This window comes from Apis florea, unplaced genomic scaffold (assembly GCF_048593485.1).
Source record: "Apis florea isolate Af1SG1 unplaced genomic scaffold, ASM4859348v1 contig_3170_pilon, whole genome shotgun sequence".
Lineage (NCBI taxonomy): Eukaryota > Metazoa > Arthropoda > Insecta > Hymenoptera > Apidae > Apis > Apis florea.
In genome coordinates, this window is record NW_028256714.1 from 5,982,421 (window position 1) to 6,000,270 (window position 17,850).

General features: G+C 25.4%; 1 protein-coding gene across 10 annotated transcripts in view; it reads right to left on the minus strand.

The window, feature by feature from the left end:
• Positions 1-3,237: 3,237 nt before the first annotated feature.
• The window catches only part of Galphaq (G protein alpha q subunit), a 46,541-nt gene continuing 31,928 nt past the window's right edge, over positions 3,238-17,850 (minus strand). The window contains exons 2-10 of one of the 10 annotated variants that reach the window (XM_012485484.3): positions 11,778-11,962; positions 11,527-11,681; positions 10,947-11,075; positions 10,244-10,372; positions 9,290-9,419; positions 9,047-9,200; positions 7,558-7,665; positions 6,579-6,686; positions 4,488-4,775 (exon numbers count right to left, since the gene is read on the minus strand). In XM_012485484.3, coding sequence (XP_012340938.1) covers positions 4,693-4,775; positions 6,579-6,686; positions 7,558-7,665; positions 9,047-9,200; positions 9,290-9,419; positions 10,244-10,372; positions 10,947-11,075; positions 11,527-11,681; positions 11,778-11,962 — 1,181 coding nt within the window. In that variant the 3' untranslated portion in view covers positions 4,488-4,692. Of the gene's footprint in view, positions 4,363-4,461; positions 4,776-5,862; positions 6,216-6,578; positions 6,687-7,557; positions 7,666-9,046; positions 9,201-9,289; positions 9,420-10,243; positions 10,373-10,946; positions 11,076-11,526; positions 11,682-11,777; positions 11,963-17,850 lie in introns of those variants that run through there. The other 9 variants (XR_015292585.1, XR_015292586.1, XM_012485487.3 and 6 more) reach the window with 9 other exon arrangements.

The window sequence follows — 17,850 nt, forward strand, 5'->3', positions numbered from 1 at the left end:
ATTTCGGTTATACAAGCTAAGTGAATATATATATTTAAGCTATTTAAATTAGTATATCTAAAAATGTTTACATTTTCGAAAATGCATTCTGCAACATACTTAATTTGGTGTATTCACAAATTTGATTCTTACTTTATGATTATTCGAAAAACTGCTTGTCTAAGATTTGTCTCTCAATTAATTCGAATAATAGACTATTGTATAAAATATACTTGCTAATGTACTTTTTATATTATAATAATAGAAATGAATTTTTTAAATAATAAAATAAAAATTTTGATTTTAAGATCATTGACTTAGATTAACAAATTATTAACAATATGTATTTAATATTTAAATATTTTTTTCTTAATTTTATTTCATTAAAATGATTATTTAAATAAAACAAAGAATATATATTAATATAACAAATTAATTGTACATAAATTTTATTTCACAAATTCATGTAAAAATGATAATATAAATTCCATGTTTACATTTTTAAATGAAAATATATATTTTTTTTAAATAAAATTATATACATATATTATTTTTGTATATATATATTTTTATAAAAACTATTACATAAACAAAATATAACTGAAAATAAAGTACTTTTTTATTAAAAGCCATAATTAAACATAACTCACAAAATAGCATGAACAGGATCAAGGATTATTATTATATTCAAGGATAACTATCTTTTGAGGTAAATATACGAGGTAAATGCGGTATCATGCATTGATATTACTGTCACAAACTGCGTTTATTTTTATCATTAATGTATATTATTTATTATAAATAAGTTAGAAACATTGATTTCATTTTGGGCTTGGTAGGTGTTTACATTTTATACACACAGAAAGAATACCCAACATATTATGCTTTCAGAAAAATGTATACTTTTGACAAAAAATGATTTACAAATGAACTATAGCCACAAATTTGCGTGTCACTCGTTCGTTCTCGAATCAGGCGAAAGAAAGCCCGTTCGTCTCAACCTAATTTTTATCTTTTGTTAAAATGTTTCACGCATGCTGTGCATACATATCATACAGCTAACAAGAGAACATCAGTGATACATGTCGATTTTTTTATAAAATTTTGCACAAGTGTCTATTAAAGATTTAAGAATTTAACTTTCATTTATGTCCATTTTTTTAATCTAAGAGAAAAATCACTCCTTTTACACTCCGAGTCATCCCTTTTATTTTATCTATAAATCATAAACGACAAAAAATATAAAAAGATATTTAATAAATTGTATCGTTTTTTGTGATCTATAAATCTGCAAAAAAATTTTTGATTATTTAAAATATAGAGATTTAATAATCCATAACATGAATATTCGAAAGTAATTTTGCGAATGAAAATATTGATTTGCCAATATTTTATTGTTATCAGAAAGATACTACATATCAAATTTTTTTAAAAAAAGTATATAATTTTGCATAAAATAACGAAATTTGTAATTTACCAAGAATAAGAAAATATTCATGAAATAAATATTCTTGATAATTGATTATAATAATAAAATTGAATATTAATATCGTATTAAAATGTATTCAATACCAACAAAAGTGATTTTAAATCAAAACTTCTGGCCTAATATTATCTATAAGGCGATTAAAAAACATTAAAGTAATCGTATAATGTATATCTTCAATCACTTGCAATTATATAATTCAATTGAAATTTATCTTACTGAAGCGAAGAATTTCTTTCATTTTTTTATACAGTTTTAAAGAAACTAACTAATTAATTCGAACTAAATTGAAATCTACTAAATAATTAACTTGTAATTTTATTTTTTTATTTTAAAATTTTTTTTTTAAATAATTATTTAAAAATTTTATTTTAAATGAAGAATCTTAAAGTATATATTGTATGCTAGATTTATGAAATAGATATTACTTACAAAACGCTTATAAGATCTCATTTCTGATAGAAAGGAAGTAGTTTTTTTCACGATATTAAAGAAGACAATAGGAAGACTATACAGTCTTTTAATGTTTTTGGTTTTTGAATATGGAAGAATTGTGAAAACCTTTTTGGAACGACTTATTTTATTAAATCATGATGTTAATTTACATCAAAAAAACAATATTATAAAATTGCAATTTCTTGGAATTGTTCTTGATTAAATTTCAGAATTTGTTTAAACATACAAAAGTAAATATACATAGAAGAATTTTCCTTTTAGTATGAAAATTCAATAAATTATATTATATTTTACAAAATAGGCTAGAAAAATTTAACGGTAATGTAATGTATATAAAAAATTAATTAACTTCGTTGTGCTTAATGAATATGAAATATTTATATTTCAAATACTTTTTTAAAGAATTTCACTATTATAATAATTATATCGAATAAATTTTCTTCAACCATTAATATAATTTATTATAATATTTCGACCATATTTCCCATTGTGCTTCCTATTATTATATATATATATTATAGAAAGAGTACAAAGTAAACGAACTTCGTTATATTTATGATGAATTAATCTTATAGTTATATAATGTTACGTAGAATCTATGAAGAAATTAACAATTAATATAGAAAATATTAAATTTTTTACAAAATTTAAGATAATAATTTTATACACAGAATAATTACAATAATTATATATTTTAATACACTATTAAATTTATAAAGAATAGATATTTTCATTCATAAAAAAAAAATGATTCTTTCAAGAAAATGTTTGCAAAAATTTATAAATTTTAAAAAATGATATAATTTATTATATGTATAATTTATATTTTAGATTTTTTTAAATCTATCTTTTGTCGTTTATAATTTATAAATATTTAAATAAAAAGGATTTGAAAATTTGAATAAAGGGTCGATTTCTTTCTTAAAGTAAAAAAATAACATAAACAAATTATGGCTAGATTCTTAGATAAGTCTAATGAACACTTGTGCAAAGTTTCATCAAAATTAGCGTGTATTAGTCGCCGACATTCTCTTGTAAATTATATTCTCTCATTTTCACTTTTTCTTTCTTTTTCTCTCTCACTCATTCAATTTATCTCTTTCTTTCTTTTTCTTTCTTTCACTTTTACTATCATTTTTTTCTCAGTTTGAGAGAATACACATTTATTTCCTCTCTTTCATTGTCATTCATTCTTTTTAATTACACACTCTCACTGAAAACCAAGCAGTATTATTATTATTATTAATATTATTATTAATATTATTATTATTAATATTATTAATTATTATTATTATTACTATTATTATTCAATATTATTTGTTATTATCTCTTAATATTATATTTTATTCAATGTATTTATATATTTTTTTCTTTCATATAAACTCAATGTTTCAACCAAAGTAGGTATGACATATGCTGCCCAGTGTGCGTGCAGTATTAGTAACATCAGGGTTAGACATTCAGATAATGCATATCTAAATGTCACACCCTAATTCAATTTGACTAACACTGTAAAGTTTATTGTGCAAGTATTCTCTAGGTTTATGTAAAGCAGTTTCTATCACCTTTATACAAATGTTCTTTCCTTAGAACATTAAAAGATGACACAAACAGCAATTTATTGAACCATTAGAGAATACAAGCAGTGGGCAGCGCGCTAGCCAGCATGAGCGAGCGCAGGCAGTGAGCAGTTCATACATACACTGTAATGTGGATACAATGTGAACTAGGGCCACATGTTCTTAAACCATGTCCCTAGCTACACAATGCTGTGTCAATAAGCGAGGGCTGGATGAAAGGAAAAGTATCATGATAAGACTTTTGTCGTTTGTAATTTGCAGGATTATAATTGTATGGTATGAGATCGCAGCCCTCACATTCCGTACACAGCCTATGGAGAAAAAAGACAGCAGAAGAATCTGCAATCTTTCAGCTCCTAATTACCTAAAATCACATCAAACAGATGTTTTCTAATAATTTTTTAATATTGAAGGGTGGTAAAGTTTCCTTCTTGTTGGTTTTATGTTGCTTCTTTCAATGCTAACCTATTTTTCATTTTATATATTATATATAACAATATTTATACGATGAATTATGAATTTGAGTCACATGCAGAAAAAATTTTTACTTGCTTCTGGCACAGATAAAAAAACACTTTGGCTTTTTGCATCTAAGAAGGGACTGCAATAAAAACACCACACTAGTAAATGGCACTAGAATTGCTCTCACTTGTGTCACTGACTATTTGTGATTAAAAAGTATTTGTCCTTCTTCTCTTCATTTTCTTGCTGAGATCTCTCGATTTGAGATGAACACTTGGACAGACATTGTATCGCATGGCTGCACTCTATCTTATATGTTTATTTATGTGTTGCTCGTGGTATCATTATATAAAAATTAGACGATTACGCAGTCAGCCAGGCATGATTGACTAAACTAATCTATAAAAAGGTAATAAATTCAACAAATAGAGTATGAAACTAAATCAATTTGTTGGTATTGACAGTGAGAAGGTTAGGAAAGAACGTATAACGCTCAGATTTAGGTCCATATTTGTTCATCGCTGTTACCTCCGTTATAAATTTTACTAATCAATAGTTGGTACACTTGTAATGGAGCAGCGACAATATGTTGATGGCACCATAAATTACTGTTCATTTTCTGCTTTTTTCGTCTCTTCTCCATTTCTAACTTAATAGAGTTCACACTGATACCTTGGTCAGGGTATAAGAAAAATTCTTAAGTCCATCCTGAATTTTATGTATTGCCATCTAAACCAGATTATATTCTTTTAAATTTAATTGTAGAATGGTATCTTTCACTGCTGCAAATACAAATCTGATGTTTTCTGTATCTGTAAGAGAAAATAGATATTAACACCTATAATTTCTTTTAAGAGATAAGAAATATAACTAATGAATTAAATAAACAGAAAATATTGCTAATCATCTTTTTATAAAGTTTTTTTTGTAAATGTTAAAATTTTTCATAATTAATATTTTTTATTGAATAAGAATATAATAATACACTGAACTTACCTTTAAATAAATAATAATAAACTGATGTTGATAGACATGCACATGCAATTTTTTTTATGTATAAAAAAGTATATAATATAATATAATTCATATTACAAGAATCATTTATTAAATTTTACATTAAATGAAATAATTATATTGTTTAATGATATATTTAAATTAAATAACTGAAGCACATAAATTTATAACAATGTTTATCAATATCATAATTATTAATTGGACATAACAAATTATAGAAGTTACAATTAATTACAGAAATCTTATAAAAGTATATATAAAAGAACAGAAAGTTATATATAATGCAATAGTTAGCATATGCCATTAAAGAACAAAGTAGTAAGATATACAAAGTTATACACTTCCACAAACATATTATTATATATATTTAATTATGTCTTGTTGTAAACAAATTAATAAATTAAATTATTATTAAAAGAATCTATAAAATTATTAGCATTTTTCAGAGTAAAATAAATTTGCTATTTAATTAAATTTAAAAAGAAATTGTAAGCAAACATTCAAATTATAATCATGCAAGTAAATATGATTCGTATAATCCAAGCATTAAAATTTTGTGCAGAGCATTATATTTTTTCCAATGATATTAAAAATGACATATAAATATATATATAAATTATATGTATATAAATTAAAATTAATTTGTTAAAAAATTGTTTTAGTTATTGTCTTCTATATAATGTTCTACATAATTAAATTATTTATATTTTAAAATTCTTTTGAATTTTTTTATTAAATAAATAAAAATATTTTCTTTTTACTGAAATAATATTATAATTTAATTACTAAAATTTTACTTGATTTATATTAATAAATTTGATAATATTAATAAATATATAAAATATTTTTATATTTATTTACGAATATTTATATACGATTATATTATTTATATGCAAATATTTTTTTTATTGCATTTCACTTTTTCAATTATAACTGAATAGTTTAATAAAATGACTTATCTATGAGTAATACTATGAGTAATAGGGAACAGACTGGCAGTTTAAAAATTTTACTACATAGAAAATATTACTCTATTTTCAGTTTTGATTTACCAATATTTAGACAAATACAGTCATTTCGTAAAAAATCTACGTATATATCTTCAATAAAAGAAACAAATTTTATACATAAATGCAAAAATTGTTCATAATCACATTAAGCAAGATTGAATTCTTTAAGTGCAGTTTGCATAATTGTATCTTTAACAGCACAAAATACAAGCTTGATGTTTTCCGTGTCTGATGTATAATCCCATAAATGCAGCATGCAATAAATAAACCACACATTGTTATAACTATTAATTTTAAATATAGAAAATCAATCTGATTTTGAAGATAAATATTTACATTATTATCTTTAAATAATAATATATATTCACAAAATATAATTTTTACAAGTTAATAATAAAAAATTTAAAAATTTTATCAATTTTTTATACATATTACACATTATAAAATAGATTGATTTTCTTGTAATAAATAAATATTAGAATAAAAATTACGTACCTGATATATGCTGAAGAATATAGGCAACATGCAAATTATCTTACACAACGTTAAAAAGCAAAAATAAATGAATATTATCAATTACTAGCAGCCTACCTGTGGCACATGTAAAATGTGAATATATAATCTTCTCAATATCAGGATTCAAGTCGACAAACATCTGTAAAATGAATTCTCTAGCAGGTATGGCATCTCTTTGTGGGCCTGTGAAATATATAAGCAAGCATACGAATTGAATTTATTTCTATTTTTATTCAAAAGTATATTATTATCATTTTTTCCCAATTAAATTATCAGTGGGATATTACTTTAGCATTAGAATAAAATCAATCAAATAATTAGTATTAATGACAAAATTACAAGATTTATACTATCTACAATAAAATATTTATTTAAAAAAACATATAAAATATAATATAACTTAAAAATATAATTGAAGATTAAAAAAAATTAAATATAGATATTAAAAATTATATTTTCATATAAAAATAAAAAAGACAATTTTTTTCAAATATAAAACTATTGTTAAATTCATTTTATCTTTTTTATTGAACTAATTTAAATTTAAATTTAATAAATAGGAAGGATAAATTATTTAATTAGTTCTATCTTATTAACTTTCAAAGAAACCTTTTAAAAGTTTTACCAATCAGATAAATGTCTTATGTAAGTTTAATATATGTTTTCATTTTGTCAGCTTATAATATAATGTAATAATATATTACATAATATTTTAATTATATACTTTTGATAAAAAATTAAAGAATGTTTATATAAAATACTTAGATAATTAATTATAAAATAAATAAATTTACCTAAAGGAAATATTAAATCTAATGATTTATTTATATAAATTTTGTTTTTATATGCTTCTACGAAAAAGTTGTATTATTTATTATTGATAAAATGAATAAGGTAATATTGAAATATGAAAAATAGCTGTTCTATAATACGGAAAGGGTTAAGCTTTAAGAATACAGTTACGATTTTATAATTTATAGTTACTGGCTCGATGTAGAAAATTGTCTACAAAACATCTACAATTTTTGCCAGGATGCGTTATACTTAAACCGACCTGTCGCACACGTGAAGTGAGAGTAGCACATGCGGTCAGGATCAGGATTCGAACTAAGATACACCTGTAAGATGAATTCCCTGGCTGGTACAGCTTGCTGTTTAGGGCCTATACCATAAAACTTATTCATTTACTAACAATCAATTGAATAATATGTTCCAAAGCAATATGAAATAATTATAAATCTGATCCTCTAAACATTTATTGACAATTCATCCTAAGGTGTTTTTCATTTAATGTTTTGTAATATTTGTTTTTTAAAGGGATATAGATACCTTTTATAGTTCTGTATTATTTTATAATGACTACTGAATAAAAAGTCACTTTTAACAAATATAAATTTAATATTGAATTAATTCATAAAAAAAATATATTTAATAAATATTTTTTTTATCTAAATGCACAAATATATATGTATGTATATATATAAAAAATATTATTACAAGTAAAAAAAATTTATTAGCTGATTAGAAATATATTTTTGTACAGAAAATATTATAATTATAATATTCAAGAAAATTAATATTTTATAAAATTTTATTAATGAGTTATTTTATTAATAATATATTACTTCCTAATTTCTTCATATATTTATTTTTCATATATATATTTTTAATAAATTTTTATTTTTTATTTTATTTAGAAAAATTTAGATCAAAGAAATTTTTTGAAACAAAAAAATAATTCAAGATTAAAAAATTAAATATCATTATATTTACAAAAATTTTTCCAATATAAGTTCCTCAAATTAAGTTCATTTTTTCGAGATTTATTAAAAAAATAATATTATAAAATATTAATAAATATTATTGATATTTTTAATATTATTTGTCTTGTAATTGTCTAATTTTTTTAATTTATATTAAAAAATGATTGCATCTTTTAAATTATTAATAGAATATGGCGTAAAAGTCATTATTACGATAATAATTAAAGATATTTTATATGTAATAATATAATTTTTTTGTACATATAATAATATAACTATTTAAATTTTTGTTAGTTGAATTTGTATACGTAAATTTGTAAATTTTATTTGTATAAAATGCAAATACATTAACTGTAATTAGTTACACAACTTTTTTGATGATTATTTATATCTGTACATAAGATAATATTTATTTGCATAATACAAAAAAATACGTAAAAATTATTCATTAATTATTAAGTTTTGAAATATATTTATGTAACATTTTCTATTAAAAATTATTTTCTGAATCAACTAATAAATTTTTATTTACGAGTGATGATACGTCTAATATTTCATAAATAGATCGCGGATGTTTATGCAAATTTAAATTTTTGTGAATAAAATTACAGTATTAAAATAAATATCTGTTTCATTCTTTAAACATTAAATATATTTATAATTTTTTATATTATATGCATTTTTTAGATTTTTAGACATTTTCCATAAATATCCGCAATTTATTAATGAATCTAAATTATTAATGATTTTCAAAAAGAAATATTAATGTTATATACCTACCATTATATTCTGGGAAATAGTCAACAAGGTGAGAATACATAATCTTCTCTTCGAGCAAATCTTTCTTGTTTAGGAAAAGAATAACAGAGGACTGTTGGAACCAAGGATATGTAATAATTGTTTTGAACAATGCCTTACTTTCTTCCATTCGATTCTGAAAAATAATAATAATATGATATTAATAATTTCATTGTCTATAGAAATATAGAAAATAAAAAATAAATTTTTAATAATAATATTTACCTCATTTTCTGATTCAAACAAAATTTGATCATATTCACTTAAAGCTACTAAAAAGATAATAGAAGTAACATTTTCGAAACAATGAATCCACTTCCTTCTTTCTGATCTCTGTCCACCGACGTCTACCATCCTGTAAAATAAATATTATTTTTATAATATTATTCAAAATTTAACTTATCAGTATATATATATTACTACATATTAATAAAAAAAATTCTATTTTTATTTTTATCAATTATTAAACAACTTACAACTTACAAATTCTATTTTCAAATACTATAATTAATGTTATTGACATAATTATTAATTAAAATATTTACAAAAATATACTTTGTGAACATAAATTGCTTGAAAAAACATGCAAACGATAAGCTGTTTCAAGCAAATGAAAGATAGAAATTGAAAAAGAAAAGGAAAAGGAAAAAAAAATCAATATAATATATATTAAGAGAACATAATTTTACTCTTTTAAAAAAAATATATTTTTATAATTACTCACCTCGTAAACGTATTCTAAGATACAGGTATTATTATTTATATCTACTACTATTATTACATTATTATTATAATTACTTTCTACTGTTATTTTAATTACCTTAGAAAATCTAAAATATTCTTTGAATATCTTTTACAATATTCATGTAATAATTTTACGTACAAAAGAATATCAATACCATTACAATAGAATTACAATAATAACTTAAAAAAAATATACGAGCGGAAAAATAATTAACAAAAAGAAGCGGTTTTATGACAATGTATTAAAAAATTATATGTGTATGTGTATACAAGATAATGCGAATAAAATAAACCAAGGTTTCTATTTTTTTAAAAACACACAGATATTTTTCATATATGATCCACAGTTACTTTCCAAGTTAGTGTAATATTAAATTAGTAATGTATACATACTTCTAAACGTATAGTGAAGTTTCAAATAATGTGTGTTAGTACCTAAATATGATGGAGTCCAGATCAAACGGATATTCTATAATGCCAGTAGTAGGAGCTCGAGCCCGAAGAATGTCTTGTTCAGTAGGAAGGAAGTCAGGCTTTTCAATACGGTCTAGGTCACTAAGATAACTGCAAAATAAACGAAGCCACAGTCTGATAGTGCATGCCATGCATGTATTAAAGGTGATTATGGAGGAGAGGGATATCGCAAAACGGCTCACACATGCTCGTTCTCCCTTCCTGCAAGAATTTTCGAGTATTGCAAAGTTCATTGATTTATTCTTACAGTTTTATGACAGTCAATCGATAATTTACATTATTTTCCGCATTACGTGAAACGGAGAGAAGAACGTGTATTTCTTTATTTCACAAGAGAGAAAACAAAACTTCTTGTAAATAATGAAAATACATAGAAATGCATAAATATTTTGTTCCAATTACATATACACGAAAGAAGTTTGATTCTTTTGATGATTTTCAAGATTAAGACACGTCATAAAACCAGAGGATAATCAATAGAACTCGCGAGACATCACCGAGGAAAAGGGAAAGAAAACGTAACAAATGATGGATTTCAATGTACAAATGTGAAATCGATGAGTCACAACGCATGCAACCACGATGCAGAAAGAGTCCAATGTAGTATAAGTAGTAAATCACAGGCACAGGCAGCGTCTTCCTTTCTTTGCATGGGGAGACATACCTAAATCGAATTTCTTCCAAGTCAAAGGGATATTCAATTATACCAGTAGTGGGTACTCTCACGCGAAGAATGTCCTGTTCTGTTGGGAGGTAGTCCGGTGCTGCGACTCGATCTATCTCCAATAGGTAACTGAAACATTATGCTCTCAATACCTGGCACGGCGAGAACTCGAGCATTCTCAAATCATAATCATCGCTCGGTGAACAAATGTCAACTAAACCATGAAAATCATACATCATATAACACAGAAGTACCTACGATTCATCGTATATAACTTACTTAATAGAAATTTATCGAGAAACAACTCGGGCAGATATCTTTTAATACAATATTTTAAAAGAAACAATTTAATTTTATCACGATTATGACTTAATTGTATTGCCTCGCATCAAACCTGTACTCTTCTTGGCGTAATCGCGAGAATTGAGAATTGGTTTAGCTGTGTGAACTTGTGAGAAATTATTAATTGATAAATTATCGAAGTGGGAGGGGGAGGGAAGAGATACGCTCTCCTCAGGAAAAAATAATATATGATGCCGTATATGAACGAGATAATACGAAGAAATGCTCAAATACTCACTATTTAGCGGAATCTGTGAGCTGATATTCTCGCCTGCGGTCGTAACACTCCTGGATACCACCGTCTGCCCATAAATCTTTGATTGCCTCTACGTATGGGCTTTCAAACGTTGTAACCGTTTCGAAGTCCACGCTTCGCACAAGTTCTGCTTTTTCCTACGATCGGATGGGAAGAACACACACGTTGCACTCCATAATTAAACACGGCGGGAAAAAAAAAAGGGAGCCAGGGTCATCGTTAAAAATACTCACTATATTCGAAGATTCGGTGTACTGGATCTTGAGGAGGTCCATCGCTCGGATCATGGACTGCATGGCCATGAAAATGTTTTGGTATACGAGTTTAATGAACCCCCTCTTGTCATCGTCCGAGTAACCAGACCCGTGGATGATTCTCATCTGTTTAATGAAGGTGGATTTGCCGGATTCACCAGTACCTGTAACAAAGTTCGTTATTCGTTATTCGTCCAGCTAATTGATGTTTTTTTTTTTATTATTTATTTCAAGTTACGCGATTTCAATTTAACTCGATGAATTGCATTATAATAAAGATATGGCTGATAAAAGAGATGGAACATTTAAATAATTTCTCAAACTAGTTTGCATTTAATTGTAATTTCGATAATATTACATAATAAAATAAAATATTCCTGTTTTTCGTTACATGTTCATAAATAATACTGTTTTATTATTATGCAGCCATTTTATGCTTTTGTTTATTTGCAATAGTTTGATTTCATATCGATGGATCACGAGTTCCTTTTTATATATAATTTTCTAATTTTACTTATAAAAATGTTATATGTAGTATTAGAAATATAACAATATTTTTTATTTGTCATAAAAAAAAATTTCATTTTTATTATTTGTTCACACTTTGAAATGATTATAATAATTTCATCTATTTAATACGATGCATTATTATTATAATTATAATTAAGTATTTATATAAATTATATTTTATAAAATTTTTGTTTCTAAAAAAATAATTAATTTTATTAATTTCCACGTTAAAATTATTATTTACCTATTTTCAAAAAAATATTGTATCATAACAATTACATGTTCTAGAAATTATAGTTTCACGCAAACTATTCGATATATTCAGTATTCTCACTTATAATATAAAACAAAATAAAATATATGAATCAAAATGAGGTATTAGAATTAAATAATTTAATAAATTTTTATAGATTATGATTCAATGATATTAATTAATGGTTAAAATTAATTAGACTTTTTTTTGAATCCATTTTATTGAATTCATTGTTTACGTAAATAAAAGAATAATGATACGAGTAACTGATAGTAAAGTTCGTCGATTTCAATAGGCTAACGATAGTAAAACAAGATACTCATACGTACATAAATGACATTTAAGAGTTAACACGTAAATTTAATTATCCATTTGCTATTATACCTTGTCAGTTGCACCGTATAAACCGCATTAAATCAGAAACTAATAATTTCAAATATCATTGCTACTTTCTCGATCAAAGAACGGGAGAAAGTAGCGATTGCAACAAAACGTTTTGCGTTTCGATAATTAATACATCGATCCAATTAATTCGTTTCCGTCTCTATCTTGACCTCAGAAAGAGAAACAACTGAAAAATAGATAATATTGAACCGGTATATTTCTATATTGAAGCCGCTCCAATGACAAATATCGTATTACATTATCGTATTGTTAATACAATACGCTCGAACCGTCTACAAACATTATTAACGATTGCGTAACGTGGTTCGTTGGATTGCATATTAATATTTGCATTTGCATGATCTGTTGCTTGGTTCGTAAAAACAAGCAGAGAGCAGTTCTTGTGAGAACACGTGGACCGAAAAGCCGGGCGAAAATGATTTCGAGGCAATAGCGTATTGAAAACCGAATCGACGTTGTTGCTAGAATTGGTCGACCTCCACCGACCTCCATATCTTTCGTTCGACAATTTCCGTGCAGCGGCCGACGCACGCCTCGTGCTTTTCCGGGTCGCCAACGGAAGGATACGAACATCTACGACGAAAAACGAAGCCACCAACCTGAAATGGGAAACGACACCAATACCAGGAACGTACTATAGAAATTACACCATCCCCCTTTTTCGGTATCCTCTTTCATCTTAGTTTTCTCAAATTATGAAATTTAGTTTAGATGTATATATATAATTGCAATTAAAAATTGAATTATTTTTCTAATAGAATTGTAGCAACATATAACTGTATTTCATTGTTTATAATTCTAATTAAAACTTTCAAAATATTTTATATATGCTCAAGTTATTATTTTTTTTTATAAAAGTGATCTACGCGTAAGTGAAAAATTTTTTAATAAATTGTAATTAAATATTATTAGATTTTTTCACAATTCAATTTGACAAAATTATTTCTAAATGTTAATAAAATTTAATACAGAATTAAATTAAAAAAATAATAAAAAAAAATCTGTCTTTTTTTCTTCAAGCAACGTTCTTAAATATTATTTAACGATTATTTAATAATATTGTTAACGAGAGTATAAATATAATTATTAGTGATAATATAAATATTTTAATAAATATATGTGAAATGACACACAAATTCTCGTAAAACAAAAGACAAATTTGACATATCATAAAAATTGCATGAGAATTTTGGAAATCAATTATTATAATATTAATTTTTACGAATCAAATTTTCGGCATTATGATTCTTGAATTTCGTAACCAAGGAATAAACCATTATAAATTAACACTATTTTTTTAGTCGCAACTAGTATCATTCCTTTCCTTCTTTATTGCTAATAATAACGCCGACATTAAATAGGTTGCAAGTCGATTAATTCGACCCTTATCGGATCATACGCTCGGAAGTGTGCAAATTAATTTTTTCCGCAACGAACTACTCGAGGTATTTAATCAACCATAAGTGAACTGTTCAATTTGATAATCCATAAAATTCCTTTCATCATTCTTATCCCAAGTTTGTAAGAAAGCTATTCTCTCTCGTCCCTACTTTTCCTACATTACTTCACTTTTTCTCAGAAACATTTTTTCGATTTCGCTATCAAGTATTTCGAATTCGAATCAATTTTAATTGAATCTCTAAAAATCAATACTTCGAAATCAGAAAAACAAAAATCGTCTTTAATAAGTCTAAAAATCTTCAATATATCGTTTCGTCGTACGTAAAAAAAAAAAAAAAAATTTCACAAAAATCAATAATATTCGAATGAATCAACAGTATTCGTCACGAAGAATTCCTATTTGCCGTATGCATTTGAAAAAAAAAAATGGAAATCAAAAGAAGAGAGGATGAAACGGAAAGGAAAAACAAAAAGGAAAGAAAGCCGAAATCGATCCGGCTCTAAGAGAATTAGAGAGCGGAGAGCAGGGGTCACGCGCTCGATTCTAATTGTACCTTTTAGCTTTAGGGCTCTTACCCGTTCTCCCTGCGAGGAACAATAACACTTGCGCGCCGATGTGTACGTCCCTGAGCATGGTGGGGCGGCAACGTTAGCAAAAGGTGGGGTGGCTTAACGGTAGCGGTAGTAGTGGCGGCAGTGGCGACAAAGGAGGACGCGCAGGTGGTACACACGGGGGAGCAACGGCGCCAGCATCGCCCTCGCGAAATCATGAATGAAAACGGGCGAGCGGCCAACACCGCTGCGTGCTATCTTGCAGCCACCGCGTATGGATTTCTCTCTCTCTCTCTCTCTTTCTCTTTCGGATACCGGCCAACAACTTCTCTCTCTCTCTGTCTCTCGAGCCTCGCCGTCGTCTTTTGTCCGCGCTCCGGAAAAGGCGATTCGCTCTTACAGGCATGCCCTTCCTCATCGTTGGCCGACTGTCGTGCGCAACGAAGGGCACGAGCAGTTTGTACAACGGTGTGAATGACATCCCTCGATTTAAGAGGTTTATTTAGGCACCTGTCTCGTGATGTTAACACGCCTATTGACGAAAATCTCGTTAATAAAATCTGCCTTTAGATATTGGATATATATTCGTGTTAAACTTTCGATTTTCTTTCTAAAATATCTTTTGATTTTTTTTTTTTTTTTTTGCATTTTATAGTGCGCGAGTGGAATACGATAATTCAGAACTTGTCCAGGTTAATTGATATATTTGATTTTTATTCGTCGAGAAAATATAATAAAAGGAATTGGGTTAATGATGTCATCAGATCGATCATTTGTGACGACAAAAGTGACGCAATAAATATTCACATATTCGATTACCGTGAAAATAACTTCTTTCTAGTCCAATTTTTTTTTTTTTTTTTTTTTGAGCAGAAGCGTGACGTTAACAATATATAACGTGATTTAATTTGGTTTGATTTAATTTATTATATGGTAAAAAATACCAAATTTAAAATACATTAGTAATTTTTAAATCAATATTAATATTTAGATTCAAAATCAATCAATATATTTCGTTTCTAATCATCGACTGTTGTGATAAAATGGAAAAAAAGAAAAAAAAAAGATTTAAAGGTAAGATTTAAAGATAAGAAAAAAAGATTTCCTGTGCGATATAGTGACTCGTAGTTTAAAGTTCCTTTCAGAATGCTGTACAACTCGGAAGTTACGTATTTATAGGTTCTATTTCTGTAACCCTGGGTCTTTTATATATCTGAATTTAAATTCTTTTATTGTTTTAGCGTTTCAAGAAATCTGAAAAAATTCTGGGATAGTAATATAATAATGAATATAGTATTACATTATTCGTTTATTAAATTAAATGTCTGAAATATTTTTTAATAAAAATAAAAAATCAATGGTTTGTTTTTTGATTTATCAAAAAATTAGGTTAAACTAACTTAAATTTTTGTTTATTTATTATTACATTATTGCATTATATTGGAATCACTGATATTTTAATGATGGTATTAAATCGTCCAGTTACAATAATTATTGATTAACTTTTAAATTAAAGTAAAAACAGTAATTAATTTTGTTTTTTGTGAGAAAATAAGATCTGATTATATAGAGTTGCAAGTAAAACATTAAGTTCACACACACACATATATATATATATGCATAGATATTGTTATGCATATTGATTGTGATTGTGATTATTATATAATATTATAAATAAATTCAACGATTCGTTTTATGTATATTCCCAATTTCTTTAATCTATATTACATCTTAACTAAATGCAATTAAAATGTATCTGTAATGTAAACTATTATTTGTGTATTTTATAATATTATTTCTCGATCAATAATATAATAATAATCAATTTATTTTATTATTTATATTCAAATTTTCTTATAAATTTAATCTATTATACTATACTATTTAGAAAAAATATTAATTATTGATGTTTAATATAAAATTATTTAACCTTTTCAAAATAGCATCTATTTATCAATTGTCATTTTTTAAATATTGAAAAAGAGAAAAAGAGAATTCTAAAATTTGTGTATAATTATTTTACAGATACAGATTATTATGATATGTATTTATGCTATATCAATAAAGTCATCGAATTTAGTTTCACGAATTGTATATCGTTATAATTACGAAATATGTGTGTAGAAATTGTACGTATTGCCCAATAGCATACCATTCTAATGAATAGATTATTAGTCATGAGGACATACATATGTTAGTGCAAACCGCTAACAAGTAGATATTTGATACAGGATATAATCATGTTGAAACGTAAGTAACATTTTTCTTATTTTTTAAATAATAATTACGCCCGATAAGTTTGTAAATTAATCTCTTTTGATACATCGAGTTGATATTTAACGTTATGAAAGTAAGTAACAAAGTTGAAAATTATAAAAATTCATTCATAAAAACAAATTTTTCTTAAAAATTTCTAATAAAAATGATTGGTAAAAAGGACTAAAGGGCAAAATAAAAAATGGATCGTTGATCAATTTAAAAGTTTTACGCGCATTAGTGGATATTAAATAATTTTTTACAACTTTTAAAAGTAATTAACTTTGTTGAATTTATGAAAAAAGCTATAATATAGCTTTTAATATTTATTATCGTTTTTTAATTATAAATAAAATTATTTATAGATTTACAACTATCGAATTTTCCAACTTATAAATTTATTACACAATTAAGACAAAAATTCCAAAAACAATCTTTTAACACTTCGTTCGATTATGCAAAACGTAATGGACATACATAAGACAAAATTTAATGTAAAAAATGTGTTGCATATGAACATGTTAACTTATATGATTTACTTACATCTATTTGTTCTAAAAAAATATCAATAAACGTTCGATACAATCTCTAACAAATATGCAGCAAGCGAAATGAATGACAATAAAATTTTCTTCACGCGATCTATGAATTATTCTCGCTGAAATTCAGCTCGAT